Below are 21459 nucleotides of genomic sequence, written 5' to 3' on the forward strand. Positions count from 1 at the left end.
TGCTCAGACCATACGCTGCACTCTACATCAAATTGGTGTGCATGGCTATCACCCCAGGAGGAAGCCTCTTCTGAAGACGGTACACAAGAAAGCCCGCAAACAGTTTGCTGAAGACATGTCAACAAAGCACATGGATTTCTGGAACCACGTCCTATGGTGTGATGAGTTGGGCCGGGTTTCTTGTGTACCGTCTTCAGAAGAGGCTTGCTCCTAGGGTGACAGCCATGCACACCAATTAGATGTGGTGCGGCGTATGGTCTGAGCACTAAGAGGCAGACCCCCCACTTCTTCAATCTCTGCAGCAATGCCGACAGCAGTCCTGTAACGAGTCACATGACATTTTGGAGGGAAAATGACAAGCAGTGCTCAATTTGGACATTTGGGGATGTAGTTTCTAAGGGGTGTACTCACTTGTGTTGCCTGGGGTTTAGATATAAATGGCTATATTTTGAGTTATTTTGAGGGGAGAATAAATTATTATATAAGCTGCACACAGACTACTTTTCATTGTGTCAAAGTGTCATTTTGTCAGTGTTGTCCCATGAAAATATATACTTAAATATGTGCAAAAATGCGAGGGGTGTACTCGCTTTTGTGAAACACTGTAGATGAATCCACATGTTAAAGCGGAAGTTCAGGATTTTTGACATTCGACTTAATCTTCGAGTTAGCAGAGGTTTAGTTAGTTAGTGGAGTTGATTTCAACAAGTTCCATTTCGTTTGCAAGTTATTTGTTAGTTTCAGGGCTCCGGAGTGGCTAAGCTAGCGAGTCAATGGCACCATTATAAGCATGCCAATAAAAAACACAACACATGCACACATGAAAATCATCGATTACCAATGCAATCAAAAGTGTTGGCTATGTTTTCAGGATAAAGTTATTAAAACTTACCATTGCATTTCAATAATTGCAGTATGAACAGCAACATTTGTAATCCAGAAGTTCTGCAGAGGAGCAGGGCGGAGTGATATCACATCGTTTTTTTTTTTCCACAGCTGATTTTTTATGTAGTAGCCTGCAGCAGGTGACCACTTTATATTTTTCCTCGTTCTTCATAGAGAATTTGTGGAAACTTTGCTTTGCCTGTTTCTTCTGTATGTTAACACAGCCTCTAAATGCACATTTCGCCATGTTGCCGGCCGTTAGTCATACTCAGCAGACTGATGCTGCATTCGAGGAACGTGCGAAGTCAGGGTTTCCAACCTCTGATCTGGAAAAATGTCATTAGTACTCCTCCACTATTTGATCACATATGAGAAGTCAGGTTTGTTGGAGGTCAAAATGTCTTTTGAAGGCCAAAATAAAAAAACAACTTGTGGCGATCAGCCATCTTTGCTGTTTACGTTCGCTTGGAATGCTTAAAGGTGCCATTTACTCGCATTAGCTTAGCCACTCCGGAGCTCTGAAACTAACATAACTTGCAAACGAAACGGAATTTCTCGAAAACAACTTCACCAACTAGCTAAACCCCTGCTAACTCAAAGATTAAGCCTAAATGTCAAAAAACCTGACTTTCCACTTTAAACAGCAAAAGCAGCCAGGTTTTGAAGTTTTATGAACAGGGAAATTGACATGAGCAGTATATATAGACGTTAGCTTTGTAGGCTAACAGGCTCTGCTAGCTGTGCTAAGTAATTACCACATGAGCTAAGCTAAAGTAGTCATGTGCAGTGGCCGTTCCTGTCACAGGTGAGTTAGGCAGTTACCCGTGGAGCCTAATAGCTAGGGGTGGAGCTTAGGAGCACACAAGTGATTGTCTACTAGCACCCGCTCGACTGATAGTCTCGAGGGGAGTGCTACTGATTCTCCGCAAGCAAATGTCCCAACCTCATGGCCATTCCTGGACATTCCCCGATGATTCGGCTATAAGGGACACAGGCTCGTCCTCGTCTGAATCAAACTCCACATTGTCGTCTTTCACCCAGCGGCCACTTGGGTCTCGCAGCCACCCGTCACTACAAGCAAAAACAGTTTGTTTAGCGTCCATGTATGAAATCATGGCGACTGAAAGTCAAAAAGAGGTTGTGAACCTTTTCAATTTGAGATAATGCTCCAACTCTTGTCTCCTCTGAGCTGACATGGGTTCAGATGTTGACGCTGCCAGGGGGCGCCCTCGTGTGGTGTTGGTTGACTTCTCACTTTCTGTATAAAACCAAACCAATTCCTTTCATACAGTAATCTAGAGTTGGATTACAGTTTTAAAAGTAAACATTACCTGTCGGGACGAGAACCTTGTTTGACTCTGCAATCCCACAAGGTGGCACCGTATGCTGAAATAGACTTTTGCTGTTTGCTGGCGCTTTTTCAGTTTTAGTGCTAAAACAAAATAAAAGACATCAATTACGTATCACTTGGGATTTTTGTGGGACTACACGACGCATGTATGTGGCGTGCCTGGTTTTACGATGGCAGCTGTTATACGGGCCGGTCTTCAGCAAAGCGTGATGAGTCAGCTTCCGCGTTTGTGCTAGTAAAGGTGCTGCTAAAGTTGATCCTTCCTGAAAAAAGGGAATCAACTACCATGACAAGGTCTGTTAGGAAGTGCAATTTTGAGACGCTTACTTGCTGCTGGTCTTCGGCTTGGGTGAAGATTTCTTGTTTCCGTTTTGTTATTTCATGCTTGAGCTGAGCCTTCTTACCATAGAACGCTTTTAAACCTTAAAACATACATAAAAATCGTATTCCATAATCTATTTATCATCCAAACAGTATCAAATTCATGAATTGATGACACTATGACTGTTGTTATTCTGATAGATGCCCAATAGTGTTGTATTTTTCACAGTTTTGCTGTAATTTCAAATGAGTTTTTCACTAAAAACGTCCAAGCCATTTCCCACTTCAAATAGATTGGACGTCTATCGCTGTCAATGAGTTAACGCACCTTCTAGATGTCTTTTACCTTTCCTGTGTACTGTCAACATGTCAACAGTGTCAAACACTGGGCGGAAGTGGCACACAAGACAAGTGTACCTATAAAAAAAAATATATTTGTTGCGTAAACTGAGTTTATGTAAACTAGAATGACTGTAGACAGTATGGTCAGTTGTTGTTGTTTACGTTTTACCTTCCATTGCTCAAAAGTGTTGCTTCGTCGTCTGGAATAAAGTTTGACAGTAGGTCCGCGACGCGTCGTTTCTGCGAACAAAAAAGTCGTAATAATGCATTCTATAAGTTGAGTTTGTTATTGTTGTATTTACGTTGAATTCAAGTAACGCTTCTGCTAGCATTAGCTATCTTAGCATCTTGCATTATGTATCGATTGACAAAAAAACACGCTATAATAATAACGACTTACCTTGAGGATATTTAGTTGACTCTTATCGTCGCCTTCGCGTTTAAAAGACATAATTATTTTGTAAAGCAAAGCAAAACGTTTAGCATCTCCACAGATTCAAATTTGATACTATCCGGCGAGAATCATGTGACATTCAAAGTCACTGTAACATTAGAATTACTGTTTTAAAAAGTACATTTTTTTACTGGATAGTAGATACCTACGAATTACAACAGAAATTTCTTTAAATATATCACTGATTAAATGTTTTCCTTCGAAAGTGTTTATACTTTAAGGCCGTCATTTAATTCATACTAAATAAACAGCAACGTGTGCTAGTGAAGGCATCATGCGCAACGCATCATGGGAACTCCTGTCAACATTAGCTGATGCTAAGATTATTCTACAAAAAATAACATTAGCGCTATAATGTAGCGAGGCAATATGAGGATATTCAATGAAATTTGCCTTGATAGTTTTCCCCCCCCTCTTTTAAATAAATGACTTTATCGTGAATGCAGTTTTTTTGAAGTTTTTGAACTTTTGAAGCCGAGTTTAGCCTTTTTGTTAGCGGTCGGGCAGACGAGTAATGTGGCGTTTAAGGTAAGAGTAAATTTTGCTTTTCAATATCGGAAACTTTATCACCATGTGACTAACCTTCAAATATATTTGATATTAGTGAAAAGATCAATATCGGAAACTTTATCACCAAGTGAATAACCTTCAAATATATTTTATATTAGTGAAAAGAATTGTTTAATCAAAATTTCAATGTTTAAAAATGACTGACGTTATTGTACAGCCACAAAAGTGGTACATATACCATGTAGTTCCGAGTGTACCCAAATGCATCACACCCTATTGATCATAGGAGCTGTCACTCACACGGCATCCATGGCAACATATGTCAGCGGGAAGGATTCGGCTGAAAGGCAGCTCCACTTTGTCTCAGTCGCGACAACTTTTTACCACTTCGTCACTCTTTTTACATCTTAATGGCAACACTTGTACCGTGTAGGTGAATTCAGCGAGTCACTGAAGCTACGTTTCCCGTCTGTGGAGAGCTCAATGCCGGTTAAGCTGTTTATTTGATAAGACACAACAGACAAACAACCGAATTGTCGCGCTTGTCAGTACAGGGCAGCCATGTTTGCTAACCTACGATACCGGGAAAGTTGACTTGATTTCGTCCTGACTTCCTCTTCATGTCCGCGGGGAAAGTGCCCGCGGACGCAGCCGGAGGAAGCGGCCTGTTGCGGGGCGGTCGCGGGAGTAGGTCGTATGGCAGCCTGGTCCGGTCCAATCTGTCCCCGGTCCGACGGAGACACATCGAACATCGGACACAGCCCGGTGAAACCCTCCAGGGGCTTGCCCTGAAATATGGAGTCACTGTAAGTAGTCTACAGTAACTTGCTCTTTTTGTTTGGTCATGCCCTATAATCTTTGTAAAAATTGATCATTTACTTTGCTTCTTTGTTTAAAAAAAAAATAAAAAATAAAAAATACGAACAAATTTGGACAGCGTTGGAGTAACAGTTCCAGAAAAATAAGTGAAAACACATAGGAAAATTCTTGTAAATTGCAGGTGTCAAACTGGTAGCTGGTGGGCCAGTTCTGGCCCGTAAAAGTAAATCATGTGCGTCAACAACCTCCGTGAAGCTGGACACAAATTTATAGAAAAAACGTCACTCGTTTGTGGTGAAAAATTTTCACACTGCTACCGAATTGTTATTTTTCAGATGGAACAGATCAAACGAGTCAACCGTCTGTACACCAATGACTCCATCTTCCTCAAGAAATTCTTGTCCATCCCTTTGCCGTCGCACTTGGATACGCACACTGGCGCTACAGATGCTGACGTTGAGGACGACGACGAGGAAGAAAAAGGACCTCGTTTGGGCGGCGTTGAGGTCAACAAAAGCCAGGCGGTGATTCCCACTTGCGTTGGCAAAGATGTGACGGCGGGGGATTTCTTGAGCCGACTGGACGGCTTTATTAGCGAGTCAAAGAGGGCGGCTGCTAGAAGATGGCAAGACGCCGAGAAAAGGTTGGAATGTACTTTTAATCCCTCTTTGGCTTCTATTGATGGTGCTAGACGTCATTTTGATTGATTTGTCAGATGAAACGAATTTGACTTCTAGCATTGTCAATGGCATTGAAACATTAGCCAGTCCTGTCAGTTTAAATGAATTGGATGTATATCATTTTTTTTTTTTTTTTAACCTGTCCTGTTCAGCTGCTTCGACATGGAGAAAAGGAATCTGAGTGTCGTTATAGTCTGAAGAGTTTTAATGTATCACATGGGAGTTTGATATCCTCCAATTGCGGTTTTTAAATATGTTTATTTTAGGGCTGTCAAACGATTAAAATTTTTAATCGAGTTAATTACAGCTTAAAAATTAATCGTAATTAATCGCAATTCAAACCATCTATAAAATAAGCCATATTTTTCTGTAAATTATTGTTGGAATGGAAAGACTGATATATACATTCAACATACGGTACATACAGTGAGTACTGTATTTGTTTATTATTACAATAAATCAACAAGATGGCATTCACATTATTTTCATTTTCTTAAAGCGATCCATGGATAAAAAGACTTGTAGTTCTTAAAAGATAAATGTTAGTACAAGTTATAGAAATTTTATATTAAAACCCCTCTTAATGTTTTCGTTTTATTAAAATTTGTAAAATTTTCAATCAGAAAATAAACTAGTAGCTCACCATTGTTGATGTCAATAATTACACCATGTTCACTCATGGTACTAACCCATAAAATCAGTTGGACCCAAGCGCCAGCAGAGGGAGCCAAACACCAAAAAAGAAATAACAAAACAAATAACTCTACTGTCATTTTAGTCTGTTTGAGCGGGGCATGTGCGTTAATTGCGTCAAATATTTTAACGTGATTAATAAAAAAAAAAAAAAAATTACCGCCCGTTAACGCGATAATTTTGACAGCCCTACTAATTATATTTACCCGTGGACACCATGTAAGGGGCCTGAGGGACGTGATTAGGCAGGATGGAGCGGACACAATTCGGCAATGTAAGGTAGTGATATAAATCACCTGTAGGTGGTGATATGTTGACATTAAAGGTGTGTGAAATTATTTGCGATTCGGCTGCTGAAGATTCAAGAACGATTCACAAACATCCATATTCCAATCATTTGAATATGCTAAGTAAGGCGGAACTAAAATACAATCAGCGCGGTCTTGGGGACGCAATGGGGAACGGACCGAGAGTAACATCCACAACTCATGCCGCTAGATTTAAAAAAAAAAACGGCGACAGCTGCCATCTTCACCCATGTTGCATAGAACTACACCCACATAATGCTACGGTAGATATCACATGTATGTAGAACTAGATACGAAATGAAAGACTCGCCGTTACTAAACAGCTGCCATCTTAAAGCAGTAGACTTCTCAGGAATGCTCTGTTGTAGCGAACCATCCGAGTGATCCTAGTTAACTTTTTATCTAAAATACGGATGTCCCGATCCAGGTTTTTGCACTTCCGATCCGACACCGATATTGTTTTGCACTTCCGATCCGATACCGACCGATACGGATACCGGCCTATCTGAGCATGTATTAAAAGTTTAAAGTTATTTAGCCTCCTTACTTAGTTGGCAGATTCATGTTGAAAAGGGTTTTAGTACTCTTGATAACAACTAGCTAGCTGAATTAGGTGAGTTTGAATAACACACAATGGTTGGTAACAAGAAATTGAACTGTTCATTCAGTGATAAACACAAAACATTGTAGATAACACAGAGATGGCAAATTCAGTCAGTAAACATGTAAATAATATTTTAAACTGTCTCAAAAAAGCAAAACACATAAACGACCCCAATGAAAAATAAACTATTAAGTCAGCATCAGCATCTCAGCTCTTGAACAACTGTACCAAGGCTTTAAAAATCAGTGCAAATAATACTATTTTAAACCAAAAATGACTCCTACTGCCCAATCTTCTCCACACTTTGTTGCTCCATCTGTATCTACTCTACACACTCCCTTCAGTTGTTTGCCCTGGATGCAGTCCCAGCATGATGGGGAGATTTTTTTTGACAAAGACAAGCATCTCATTTCCTGATCATATTGGGTCACGTCACTTTCTGTTCATGTAGGGGGAGTTTGAGGTCACTTCCTGTTGTTTTTAGGGCTTATTGGGTTCACTTTCGTCCATGTTGGGTTACTTCTTGTGAATTTTGAAGCATTTCAGGGTCACTTCACTCACTTCCTGTTGATTTGGAGGTATTTAAGGGTCACAAACTGTTTATATTTGGTCACTTCCTTGTTGATTTGGAGGTATTTAAGGGTCACAACCTGTTTATATTTGGTCACTTCCTTGTTGATTTGGGGGCATTTTGGGGTAACTGCCTGTTGATGTTGAGTCCCTTGGTTTGGAAATCAATAGGGTTAAATGGAAAGTTTTTGTGCTATTGAAATGAATGGCGAATATGGCCATTGGAAATTAATGGGTAATTTTGCCCATTAGAAAAGAATGGGTATGTTTTTAGCTAATTTTGGCTGAACTGTACGTTTTCAGCAAAAACGTTTCTGCCCCTCGGCATCCTGAATTTTTATATTGATAAATTATGTGATTTGTACAAAAATTGTCGGGACAAGTAGTGTTTTAAAATTTTTCATTTTTTTCCCCTCCTTTTTTCAAAAAACATGCGTTTTTGGCCAAAAGATCATTTTTGGGGTGTCAACCATAAAAGCCCGTGTTGCATGAGAATTCCGGTCGTTTTAGCTGGGCGGCACGCTGAAGAAATGCCGTTAAGGACAGGAAAAAAAAAAAAAAGTGTATATATATATATATATATATATATATATATACACCTGTATATATGGCGGAAATCACAGATAAGACAGAAAAAGCAGTTTCTGCTCTTGTACCCCTCTTTAAAAATAAACTGCTGTATTTTAAGCCAAAAGAAATGTTGTGTTTGATAGAACAATATGTCTATATGCTGCCATAGCAGATTCATCACGCATTAAGCCTCTGAACTATTTTTAATCTGTCCGTTTTACCCTGGAAACCTCCGTTTACAGACGTCTCGCAACTGCTTTTATTTCAACCTAGCCATAAAAAGAAGGTAAGTAATCGTATTTATCATTCGAAATGTCTGTCATTTTTAGCTTAGAATCATTAATTGATGTCTAATATAAAATGACTTTACAAAAAATTTACTTGCATATTTTAAACTTTTAAACAAATTACGTCACAACGAAAAAATTAGCGTCGGTAAAAAAGTCATGGATATCTACCTCATAACTATCGCTAAATTGTATTTTTTTCGTTTCTGTCGCATTTCCCCCCCAATATTTTAGATGATAATCGATTCAGACAAACAAAGTGGAAAAAAAAAAGTTTAAAAGGATATATGTACAGTGCCTTGCAAAAGTATTCGGCCCCCTTGAACCTTGCAACCTTTCGCCACGTTTCAGGCTTCAAACATAACGATATAAAATTTTAATTTTTTGTCAAGAATCAACAACAAGTGGGACACAATCGTGAAGTGGAACAAAATTTATTGGATAATTTAAACTTTTTTAACAAATAAATACTAAAAAGTGGGGCGTGCAATATTATTCGGCCCCCTTGCGTTAATACTTTGTAGCGCCACCTTTGGCTCCAATTACAGCTGCAAGTCGCTTGGGGTATGTTTCTATCAGTTTTGCACATCGAGAGACTGACATTCTTGCCCATTCTTCCTTGCAAAACAGCTCGAGCTCAGTGAGGTTGGATGGAGAGTGTTTGTGAACAGCAGTCTTCAGCTCTTTCCACAGATTCTCCATTGGATTCAGGTCTGGACTTTGACTTGGCCATTCTTACTCCTGGATACGTTTATTTTTGAACCATTCCATTGTAGATTTGGCTTTGTTTTGGATCATTGTCCTGTTGGAAGATAAATCTCCGTCCCAGTCTCTGGTCTTGTGCAGATACCAACAGGTTTTCTTCCAGAATGTTCCTGTATTTGGCTGCATCCATCTTCCCGTCAATTTTAACCATCTTCCCTGTCCCTGCTGAAGAAAAGCAGGCCCAAACCATGATGCTGCCACCACCATGTTTGACAGTGGGGATGGTGTGTTCAGGGTGATGAGCTGTGTTGCTTTTACGCCAAAAGTATCGTTTTGCATTGTGGCCAAAAAGTTCAATTTTGGTTTCATCTGACCAGAGCACCTTCTTCCACATGTTTGGTGTGTCTCCCAGGTGGCTTGTGACAAACTTTAAACGAGACTTTTTATGGATATCTTTGAGAAATGGCTTTCTTCTTGCCACTCTTCCATAAAGGCCAGATTTGTGCAGTGTACGACTGATTGTTGTCCTATGGACAGACTCTCCCACCTCAGCTGTAGATCTCTGCAGTTCATCCAGCGTGATCATGGGCCTCTTGGCTGCATCTCTGATCAGTTTTCTCCTTGTTTGAGAAGAAAGTTTGGAAGGACGGCCGGGTCTTGGTAGATTTGCAGTGGTCTGATGCTCCTTCCATTTCAATATGATGGCTTGAACAGTGCTCCTTGAGATGTTTAAAGCTTGGGAAATCTTTTTGTATCCAAATCCGGCTTTAAACTTCTCCACAACAGTATCTCGGACCTGCCTGGTGTGTTCCTTGGTTTTCATAATGCTCTCTGCACTTTAAACGGAACCCTGAGACTATCACAGAGCAGGTGCATTTATACGGAGACTTGATTACACACAGGTGGATTCTATTTATCATCATTGGTCATTTAGGACAACATTGGATCATTCAGAGATCCTCACTGAACTTCTGGAGTGAGTTTGCTGCACTGAAAGTAAAGGGGCTGAATAATATTGCACGCCCCACTTTTCAGTTTTTTATTTGTTAAAAAAGTTTAAATTATCCAATAAATGTTGTTCCACTTCACGATTGTGTCCCACTTGTTGTTGATTCTTGACAAAAAAATTCAATTTCATATCTTTATGTTTGAAGCCTGAAATGTGGCGAAAGGTTGCAAGATTCAAGTGGGCCGAATACTTTTGCAAGGCACTGTATGTAAATGAAAATGAAAATCTGCAATTTCTGCATCGCGACCCTTGTTATTTTACCATTTCCCCCCAAAAAATCCCCCTAAAAAATCTGGCTGTGGCCATTGACAGCTGTGTCTTGACAGTCGGTGATACATGCTGCATGGAGTTTTTCGATCGAAAAGAGGTGAGTAGGCGATAATATCTCGTTAACATAATGGCGTCTTTAATTATGCTCTCGCGTGCTCTCACCTCCAGTTAGGGTTTTGCTGTTTAAACATTTTTTTTTTCTTTAAATGCCCTCTTGTTTAAAAATTTTCTTCCCCCAGAAAATTGAGATTTTAAGCTTTTTAATGATGTATCACACATGCAAATAGGACAGTTTTGAAATTTGGCCACATTGGGGGTCTCAGAGCGGAACATCAAGTCACCTAAGTGTTTTCTGTCATATATATATACCGTATTGGCCCGAATATAAGACGACCCCGATTATAAGACGACCCCCTCTTTTTCAAGACTTAAGTTTGAAAAAAGACTTTTTGAACACCAAATTAATTTTTATACAGAAACGACCACGGAAAGCTTTTCTCTGACTGAGCATTTTTTAGGCGATCTTTTTGAGCTCTCCATCTCCGTACATTACACTCTGTGACACCATATTTCACAGCCGCTTTGCAGTTGTTTGAAGACACCGCCTCATTTATCACCATCAACTTGAAGTTTGCGTCATAACTTCTCAGCTGCCGGTGTTCTGCCAAAATGTGCTACATCGGCGAAACGTCCTACATTAGTCGAATTTGACACCTAAATTACTACCGTGCGCTCTAAACTTGTTTTGTTTAGATGCATACAGGAATAACGTACTAAAGAAATGCCTGCAGAAAATACTTAAATGTAGTTATGTCAAATAAGGACGATTTAAATACGCTACGTGACTAATGTGGTCAACTGCTTCAAAGCTAACACAAAAAAACACAATGGTTAAAAGTATGAGAGGGTAATACATGCAAAAAGTATCTTTGAGGCTGTGAAAAGGTTCTAAATAACTAAATAAAAACAAAAATAGTGAGTACTCGCCGCTTCCAACCGATGTGCGCATGCGTGTGAATGCATATGCAAGCGCCCTGAGCATTGTGTAGGACGTTTCGCCGCGTAGTAAGGAATGGCCAAACACCGGTTAACCTGGCCAATCTTCGACCCACTTTTCTCCAAATTGTCGCGAAGTTTCTCCATTTTCGGTTATCTCTTCTATTACCGGTATTTTCTTCTCTTTTCCTTCTTACCACTTTCTTCTTCGTGTCAGGGGTTCGCTTTGGCCGCCCGAGTCGCGTTCAGCATTCGATTCATTGATGACTGGCGCCATCAAGCGTCGTGAATGGGTATATGTCTAGGCCGCAGTTTTTTTTTTTTTTTTTTTTTTTTTTTTTTTTTTTTTTAAGACCGCAGTTATAAGACGACCTCCTCTTTTTCAATCTTATTTCAGTGCAAAAAACATCGTCTTATATTCGGGCCAATACGGTATATATATAGATGGTAGCTTTTTCATTACATGGAAAGCTACCATCAATGACCAAAAAGCTCATATCCTTTCTCTTCCCTGACAGGCTTGCCGACCTGGAGGCGGTTTGCTCCACCAGGACCGAGGACCGTCCACGTCCGCCTCCGGGGAGACGCCGCCGATCTGCCGCCGGCGGGGAGCCTCCCAATGCCGCCGCCGTGCCGCTCACCACCACTAAGCTTACCATGCGACTGAAGGAGCGAGAGGACGACATCTTCGAGCTGTGAAGGAACAACACTAACGTAGCAGCACACTGAACTTCGGTATGCTTTCATACTTTTTTTTTTTTTTTAACACTATTTAATCCACTGCTAAAGGTGCATATGAACCGTGTGTGACAAGTCACATGTCGGCGGCAGTCATGAGACTCTTCGCCAACATGGAACAATAGGCAATATTGTACTAAAGCTATTAACTTATTCACTACAGCAAATGTCATTTTGATAAAAACCCACATGATAGTCATTTATGTAAGAGGAATAAGCTTAATTCATTTATGTATGTTGCTTTTGTAATGAAAAGTTTTGTGGACAACAACTCTTGTAGTTGTTTTTATTTCTTATGGAAGGAACTATATCACTTATTTTTGTATGTGAGTACTAGTCCCCTAATTTGGAGGATCTGCCGATTCCGGATCCGATACCTTGGAATCGTATTATGTTGAACAAAGCTTTCGGGGTCATAAATTTTCCGCACTATAAGGCACACCAAGAAGCCTTAAATTTTCTCAAACCAGACAGTGCACCTTATAATCTGATGCACCTTATATGTGTGTATCAATATTGGTTGATCATGGCATGACATTCCCTTTAGCGCAGCACTATCTAATGGATGAAAAACGCAACCACAACTACTACTGTACTGAAGAAAAAAAAAACTGGTGGATTTACTTGATAAAATCATGGTAACAATTTGCACTTACTTCTGTTAAGTAAATTTTACTGCTTGCAATATTAAGTTCAATTCACATGCAGCAAAATTTTACTGCTTGCAATATTAAGTTCAATTCACAAGCAGTAAAATTTACTTAGTAAAAGCAAGTGCAAATTGTTGATGACATCAAGTAAATCCACCAGTTTTTTTTTTTCAGTGTACTACTACTACTACTACTACTACGCCTTATAATGCTGTGCACCCTATATATGAAAACAGCTTTAAAATTGGCCATTCATTGAAAGTGCGCCTTATACTCCGATGTGCCTTATAGTACGGAAAATACGGCCAATATCTTGTTTGACATGATTATATAAAAAATAAAGTTAGTGTTTCAATGTGATGAATTGAGGTATCTTGGTTGTGATTTTCTTGACTTTTTTGCTGTTGTTGGACATTTTGTTTTTTTCTTTTTTTTTTTTCTTTTTGTTAAAAAAAAGTTTTTAAAAATGGGCTTAGGTATTGGATTGAACATTTAAATGGTAACACTTTACAATAAGGGTCCTTTAATTAACATTAGTTAATGCAGCATTTTTAGACAGTAACTCATGTTTAAGTAACATGACAATAATTCATTTAATTGCTTATATAACATTTATTAATATATTAATTAACATGAGTTAATGCATTAGTTAATGCATAACCAGACAGTAACTAATAGTTTGGTAAAATTAGAAATATATATAGGCCTATATAGGGTTAGATTTGTTAACTTAAACATTTATAATTTCTTAGTTAAGGGACACATGTGCTACACTTTACAATAAGGGTCCAAAAAGCATTCAGTAATGGTTAACAAAGGTTAAGAGGGGGGAACTTATGCATTTATAATTTATTAGTTAAGGGATATGTGTGCTACACTTTACAATAAGGGTCCAAAAAACATTCAGTAGTGGTTAATTAAGGTTAAGTAATACTTAACTAAGAAATTATAAATGTGAAGTTAACAAACCCTAACCCTATATAGGCCTATATATATATTTTTAATTTTACCAAACCATTAGTTACTGTTTAGCTATGCATTACCTAATGTATTAACTAATGCATTAGCTAATGCATTAACTCATGTTAATTAATATATTAATAAATGTTAGATAAGCAATTATGTTAATTATTGTAATGTTACTTAAACATTAGTTGTCTAAAAATGCATTAACTAATGTTAATTAAGGGCCCCTTATTGTAAAGTGTTACCAACTTATTTTTTAAACAACATTTTAATTGGCGTATATCACATCACTGTAATTAAATTCAATAATACACATTTCTACATATAGGCATTAATTAAAGTAATTTTCGGACTATACGCCGCAACTTTTTTCCCTCATTTTGAATCCTGCAGCTTATTTGTTGATTTATTTGGGTTAATAGGTAACACTTTATTTGACAGCAGCGTCATTAGAGTGCCATAAGACTGTCATAATTATGAAATGCTTATGACACTATTATGGGCATTATTGAACGCTTATAACAGATGTCATTAGGTATCATTTGGCAAATTATTTCACCAACACACCATTTATGTCCAGCTCGGATCTTTTACATCTATTCAAAAGTGAGATAATTTGCCAGACGACACAAAATGACATCTGCCATAAGCATTCATTAATGCTCATGGCAGTATCATGTAATAATAATGATGGTCTTATGACAGTTTTATGTTGTCACTGTCATATAAAGTGTTACCAAATACCAGAGTTGGCAATTAATGAAACAACTGGAAGAGTAACTGAAGAAATAATTAGCACAGAATATGAATTTTGATTGTTGTTTACATTGCTGCAATGCATGCTAGGAGGCATGTTGGACGACAACACTGTTGACACCAGGTGGCAGCAGAGGTTGGCTGTCTCCTCCAAGGGAGCAGTTTTGGCCAAATGAAGCTTCTTGAAGCAATGAAGCTTTGCAGCCAATTGGTTCGTGGTGGTTCATTTGATTTTATGAGAGTCTTATCATGCCGCTGTCGAATAAAGTGTTAATATCTTTTGGTAGATCTAGAGCTGAAACGAATACTCGAGCAACTCGAGTAACTCGAGTTTAAAAACTGATCCGAGTAATTTTATTCACCTCGAGTAATCGTTTATTTTGACAGCTCTAAACATCACGTTTTGCTAGGACTCCTTTTAATGTGGGACAACGCGCTGTCACGTGCGGAGAGGAAGAAGGGGGGAAAAATTTTTTTTTTACTGCAGCCGACAGCCGCCACAAACGACGCCGACGTTGCTAAATACTAGCCCGCACATGCTACATTAGTTGCAGCTAGCGTCTGATGAGTCTCATAGAGATCACATGTATGTTGAACTAGATACCTTTCGACAGACTAGGCCGCGTCTGGGCAGCGTTAGCAAACAGCCGCCATCTTAAAGCAGTAGAGCGCTAAGCGCTAATAAAGAGCGCTAAGCGCTAATATATAAGATTAACGTTACTGTCACTACTAGCTCATCTTACGTTAGCCCTGCGGAGGGCTAGGTTTTAATTAATTAAGACCACTTTCGATGCGTGGCTAACGTGTCTAACATACAGGCTTTAACATAACATAGCGTTGTGGAGTGATGAGGGTGTCAAATAAAAACTCAATAATGCTAACTATCAATTTTAGCTCAGTAGTCATTGCTGGATAAAACACCAAGTAGCACTGGTCCCTAATGTGCTCCAATACAGCCTGTATAATACATTTATTTTGAACAGTGCAAAAACTCAAAATCCTATCAGGACTTACAGTTTAGACTAACTTAAAACTTAACTAGAGCTTAAAATGGCTTGACACAAAAGAGAAATTCAATTGAAAAACGTGGGGAAAAAAAATCCTAACTTTTAAGTGATGTGTGTTATCAAGCGTAAAGGCATTTTTAGGTGTGTATATATATATATATATATATATATATATATATTTTATATATATATATTTTTTTTAAAATAAGATCTAAAGGTTTTTTTGAGTGAAAGCAGTGAATTAGTCTTTTTTTTTTTTTTTTTAATTCTAGTTACATCTGAGATGCAATTGTTGGCTGTTTTCAACAATATACAGTGATACCTCAGCTCACGAACATAATTGGTTCCCAGAAAGTGTGTGTAAGGCGAAAAGTTCGTCTTCCGAACATTTATTTCCCATAAGAAACCATTAAAATGAGAATAATCCGTTCCCAGGTCCCCATAAAACATAATTTTCTACTAAATAAGCCTTAAAACTACACAAAAATATACCTTATTTTATGTATAATAAATGTGCTATTGTATTATAATTAAAGAAATAAACTGTACTGTATAATAAAGTCGTTTTATTTACCTTTGTGATGGTAGTTGATGGCTTGATGGAATGGAGTGGGAGGAGGAGGGAGGGAGGGAGTTACTGTTTGGAAGGAGAGTGTTACCGGCAAAGTGCGCAGTTAGCGTAGACTCCACTGCTGTGCCCCCCACATGCTTTTGGTTGTTAATAAAAGTGCCCACAAAAAGCCATCCGACGCCTCTGGGTGTTTGTATGCACGCCGCCTCCTTTCTGGAGAGGAAATCGGGCGAACCGAAGACAACCGACGACAACGAGCCATCGTGACTCGCCGGTCCACTTCTCACTACGGCGGGAAGCTGAAAGCACCGCCAATTACCAGTCGAGGGCGAATTGGTAACACGAGTCACCTTCCATAAGGACTGTAGGTAACTCTTTTTCGGTCCCATAATAGCAAAAGTACACTCAATATGGTCCAAAATGTCTATCAAACACAAACCACGTCCGCACTCAACGAAAGTGAGGGGACGAACTGGGACGCCGTGAGCGTGCGTCAGCTTCTCGTGGCGCTTTTCGACCGCGTGAATTGGTTCGTCCGCCGAAAACTAGTTCGTCAGCAGAGAATATATGCTCGCGAATTTAATGTTCTTAAGGCGAAAAGTTCGTGAGCTTAAGCGTTCGTGAGCTGAGGTATCACTGTACATCAAAAATAAAGACATTGATTGACTGAAAATGATAAATGTCTTGTTTTCTCATGTATATCTATAATTGCTCTTCACCTAAAAATATATTTGTTTTATCCGATTACTCGATTAATCGATAGAATTTTCAGTCGATTACTCGATTACTAAAATATTCGATAGCTGCAGCCCTAGGTAGATCCCATACTCGTGAGGAGGGCTGCGGCTTATTGTCCAGTGTGGCTTATCCATGAACGAATGCTGTTTTCATATCAAATTTGGTGGGTGGCGGCTTATAGTCAGGTGTACCTTATAGTCTGTAAATTAAGGTAGTTTTTTTTTTTTTTTCAATTCATGTAAAAATGCGCAATACTTATGAATTTCATACTGTAAATACAGTGGTAACTCTACTCGCAAATATCCCTCCATACAGAATTTTAAGGTTGAGATGCGCTTCAACAGGAAAACATTGCATCTTGTTAAGAAAGAAATTTCAGGATACGAAAGGCAAAAATACAGTGCGGCTGGGACTTGCAGCTCCCAGAGTTATAGCTGCTCTGCCATTGGTTATTGCCCACCATTCCTGGCATCCAATTGGCTAAGCGGGACCTCTACTGTACGTGTATATATATGTGCATCCCAGTGTCCTCTTCATTCGGCCCTGGTGTTCCGACAGCTTTACATGAGTGTATTAACTTTTATTCTTGTTTTTTTATAGTATGCACAACACTGATTTTATGTTTATTTTGCAATGACCTAATTGTAACATGTATTTGTTACATGTTTTCATTCATTTTTATTAGGGCTGTCAAAATTATCGCGTTAACGGGCGGTAATTAATTTTTAAAATCAATCACGTTAAAATATTTGACGCAATTAACTCACATGCCCCGCGCAAACAGATTAAAATGACAGCAGCAGTGCAATGTCCACTTGTTACTTGTGTTTTTAGAGTTTTGTCGCCCTCTGCTGGCGCTTGGGTGCGACTGATTTTATGGGTTTCAGCACCATGAACATTGTGTAATTATTGACATCAACAATGGCGGGCTACAAGTTTATTTTTTGATTGAAAATGTTACAAATTTTATTAAAACGAAAAAATTAAGAGGGGTTTTAATATAAAATTTCTATGACTTGTACAACATTTATCTTTTAAGAACTACGAGTATTTCTATCCATGGATCACTTTGTTTAGAATGTTAATAATGTTAATGCCATCTGGTTGATTTATTGTTATAATAAACAAATACAGTACTAATGTACCGTATGTTGAATGTATATATCCATCTTGTCTCATATCTTTCCATTCCAACAATAATTTACAGAAAAAGATGGCATATTTTATAGATGGTTTGAATTGCGATTAATTACGATTAATTTTTAAGCTGTAATTAACTCGATTAAAATTTTTAATCATTTGACAGCCCTAATTTTTATGCATTATAAAATATGTCTGAATTCGGAGGACTTGGAACAGATTAGGGCATTTACAAGAAAAATGTATCTCTACTAACAAAATTTTCAAGTTACGAAATTACTAGAACCAATTAATCACGTAAGTAGAGGTACCACTGTATATTAATAAATTGCACACACTGCATGCTAAAATTCAGAATGTATCATTTAAATTAATATAACAACAAACAAAATGCCATATGATTCACATTTCATTTAATGTCATTATACAGAATTTAAAAGAGATACTCTTAATGACAAAATGAATGTATTTAATGAAATGCAGAGACCACACACAGCATTAATGTCACAGTCAGGATTATTTGGCTTTATTTTCACCATCCTCATGATCAATATTATTAATATTTGCTGCTTTATGAACGCTTCTCCAATATTTTCCCTTGCCGAAGAATCTTGTTGACCACCAGAGGTCAGTATTTTATCAGCAGACCGCCTCGTCTATGCGCCTCTACTCTTATTATTTTCTATTTTCCAACCAGTGTGAACCACTTAGCTCCAGGCCAACCTGTTGTCACGACAACGCCTCAAAACAATTTAAAAAAAAAATAAACAGTCCACCTCCAGCAGTTTTATTCCCAAGTGGAGCGACTCGCTCCAAACGCTTGCTCTTTTAGCAGCAGGACAATGTCGAGTTTGGCGTGTCAGTGCTGTCCCGAGCGGGGGAGGCTGTCATATTGTCCCGTCTTCTATCAGCTTGTTGAGTCCCTTGCAGATGCGGCCCAGGTTGTCCCGGAAGGGCCCGTCGGGCTGGTAGAGCCGGGTGAGCAGCTCGGGGTCGGCGTAATGGTTGAACACGTGGTTGATGCGTCCGTGGGATTTGGGCGTCAGGTGGTTGTTGACTAGCTTCAACAGGAGGTCCCGGCAACCCGACAGGATTTCGGACATCACCGTTTTGTCGAAGGTGAAGTCCACCTGTGGATCCAAATTGCCAAAGATAAATTTGGTTAAGAACGTGCCTAAGCAGGGGTGAAAGTGGCTAGAATGTCTTGCCAGAACTCCCCGATGTGAAGGTCGCCACGGAGCCAGAAATTGTATTTATATATATATATATCCCCCCCCCCCCTTTCATTTTGGGGGTGAGTAAAACCTCTTAAACGACTGAAATGCAAAGAAAACTTAACTGTTTTAGCAGTTATTTCTATAACACAGAAAAAACGATTTTCATTCAAAAGTGATTTTTTTTCAATGATTTGCTAAATAAAAGGTAACAAAAAAAGCAAAAATCCCAACCTCCATCTCCTAATTTTTATTTTCCCTCACATACTTAATGCCAAATCTCAACTTTTTAAAATTTGTAATTTTTTTTTTTATAATAAAGATACAAGTAACATACATTCAGAAAAATAAGTACAAATGATTCACGTAGAGTGAAATGGAATATATTTTGAAGATCGCGCAAACGTTGACTTTTTTAAATCATAAGGAAATGAATAAGTAGCCTAACATTAATGAACAAATATAAATCCAAAGTGCACATTGACAGCTAAGATGTTCTGAACCTCCCCATGACAGCAAATAAAACTAAATATGAGAAATAAGCCTCCTCAACTCTTTCGTTGCCCTTAAAGAGCATACGACAGGAGAAAAAGTCTTAAATGGCATTATGTGAATTAGAATCATATATTTTGAGACGATTCGACTATATACAACAATTTAGCAAAGCGCAGATGACAAGAAATTAGTATTTTAATCTGCCTGTTAGCCACGCCTACCGTTATAGGGCTCGAGCGTCCCCAACAGGTGCATGACGTCAGCGGGAGACTGCGCTCATCGGTTTTACTATTCAGCCCATTGAGGGGGAATTATTCAGAACGAGGAAAACGTGACGAAGAGAGCCTGAAAATGTCAATGTTTCAGTCTCTCTACTCCAATATTTTTACAGGATATTCTTTTTATCCAAGTGTTTTTCCCCAATAGCTATATAAATGGCTTGAGAAGGACCAGTCAGCCCATCGAGGGGGAACTATTCACAACGAGGAAAACGCGACGAAGAGAGCTGCAAAATTTCATTGTTTCTGTCTCTTTACTTCAATATTTTTGCATGATATTCTTTTTATCCAAGTATTTTCCCCAATTGCTAAATAAATGGCATGGTCATGACAAATAACAGTCTTGTGCTAAATGGAATATGAAATAATAAAAATGCATTTATTCAGGATGACATGGCAAAATTACTCCATATTGGTCAAAACTGTTGACTTCACCTTTACTGTCACACCTATATTTTATGTCACCTAAATCGGACATATGTCATTTCCCTTCCCCAGCTTCGGAGAATGTAAACAAACCAAAAGGCGTGACAGCTAGCCGACATGCTAACCCGAACCGAGTGATGTTTCAAAGTCTTCGAAGCGGAAAATCACACATAACAAGCCTGGATTATTTGACATGACGACTGGGTTGTCGATTGTCTTCGCGGATCGGCAAACCGCCCGGCGGATAGCAATTTACAGTTCGTGCCCCGCAAGCGGGTGGCTGCAGTTGTTGTGCAGCTAACGCGCTGCTAATGTGCATGAGGAGAGCTTTTTACATGCCTATCAATGATCAAACGTAAGTAGTCCTTTTTTGAAAGAAAGTTTGTAGTGTTTGTAATAGCTGTATTAATATTTGACATAATATTAAACAAGATGTTCACTCACTTCCTCGTAAGTCCAGTAGTAGGGCTTGTTTTGGCCAATATCCACGGTGAATGAGAACCTTTTGAAACCCCAAAAAGGCGCATACGCCTCTCCCCCATACAGAAGGATTTTTTTGGAGCCGTTTGGCTGGCGTGATGTGAAAAATAAACGTATTCATCCGCAAAATCGGCTGAATCCTTCGTCCTCATACACAACAGTACGCTGTATAGTGAAGAGGACGCCTTCTACCGTACACGTCACAGCGCCCTCCTCCTCAATGCAAGACCGAAGCCGGAAGTCACTCATTTTCATGGCGCGGGATTGAAAAAACTAAAAAAAAAACTAAATAAATATAGCGATCGCTTCCACACACATCCAAGCGGTCCATATCATTCAGGAGCATAAAATACAGCGTGTATTATGAAATAAACATGCTTTTTCGTGTCACATGCACTTTAAAAATTTGATCCATTTTATGTTGCATTGCCCTTTTTTTGTCGCATCAATTCAACAAGCTTTTTTTTAAAAAAAAATCATTTGCTGTTCCAGAAAACATGCACATTTGAACCAATCAGAGCTAACCATCTCTGCTGATCACATGTCAGTGTGTCAGCCAATTGAACGGATAAATGAGTCCAGGCGTTTTGCTTTGCTGCGTGCATTCGCACATTGACGTGACTCAT

The 21459-nt window shown here is 38.8% G+C and overlaps 3 protein-coding genes across 6 annotated transcripts in view; 1 reads left to right on the forward strand and 2 right to left on the reverse strand.

Annotated features, from left to right (window-relative positions):
• Positions 1-699: 699 nt before the first annotated feature.
• Positions 700-4632, reverse strand: scnm1 (sodium channel modifier 1). 2 transcript variants are annotated; one of them, XM_057834345.1, is made up of 8 exons: positions 3300-4632; positions 3069-3139; positions 2904-2974; positions 2564-2658; positions 2396-2499; positions 2217-2317; positions 2032-2143; positions 700-1956 (listed from the first exon to the last, which is right to left on the reverse strand). In XM_057834345.1, exons 1-8 carry the CDS (start codon positions 3348-3350, stop codon positions 1830-1832), a joined length of 732 nt encoding a protein of 243 aa, XP_057690328.1. In that variant the 5' UTR covers positions 3351-4632; the 3' UTR covers positions 700-1829. The 2 variants fall into 2 exon arrangements, with proteins under 2 accessions (XP_057690328.1, XP_057690327.1); XM_057834344.1 differs by having other exon boundaries at positions 2886-2974; positions 3300-4631.
• Positions 2670-21459, forward strand: part of lysmd1 (LysM, putative peptidoglycan-binding, domain containing 1) — an 87087-nt gene continuing 68297 nt past the window's right edge. For 2 of the 3 annotated variants that reach the window (XM_057834347.1, XM_057834348.1), the window contains exons 1-3: positions 2670-4669; positions 5018-5325; positions 11893-12109. In XM_057834347.1, the coding sequence (XP_057690330.1) occupies positions 4484-4669; positions 5018-5325; positions 11893-12073 (675 nt within the window). In that variant the 5' untranslated portion in view covers positions 2670-4483 and the 3' untranslated portion in view covers positions 12074-12109. Of the gene's footprint in view, positions 4670-5017; positions 5326-11892; positions 13098-21459 lie in introns of those variants that run through there. The other variant, XM_057834346.1, reaches the window with a different exon arrangement.
• The window catches only part of tnfaip8l2b (tumor necrosis factor, alpha-induced protein 8-like 2b), a 30672-nt gene continuing 27313 nt past the window's right edge, over positions 18101-21459 (reverse strand). The window contains exon 3 of the mRNA XM_057834349.1: positions 18101-19070. Coding sequence (XP_057690332.1) covers positions 18828-19070 — 243 coding nt within the window. The 3' untranslated portion in view covers positions 18101-18827. The remainder of the gene's footprint in view (positions 19071-21459) is intronic.

This window comes from Corythoichthys intestinalis, chromosome 4 (genome assembly GCF_030265065.1).
Source record: "Corythoichthys intestinalis isolate RoL2023-P3 chromosome 4, ASM3026506v1, whole genome shotgun sequence".
Lineage (NCBI taxonomy): Eukaryota > Metazoa > Chordata > Actinopteri > Syngnathiformes > Syngnathidae > Corythoichthys > Corythoichthys intestinalis.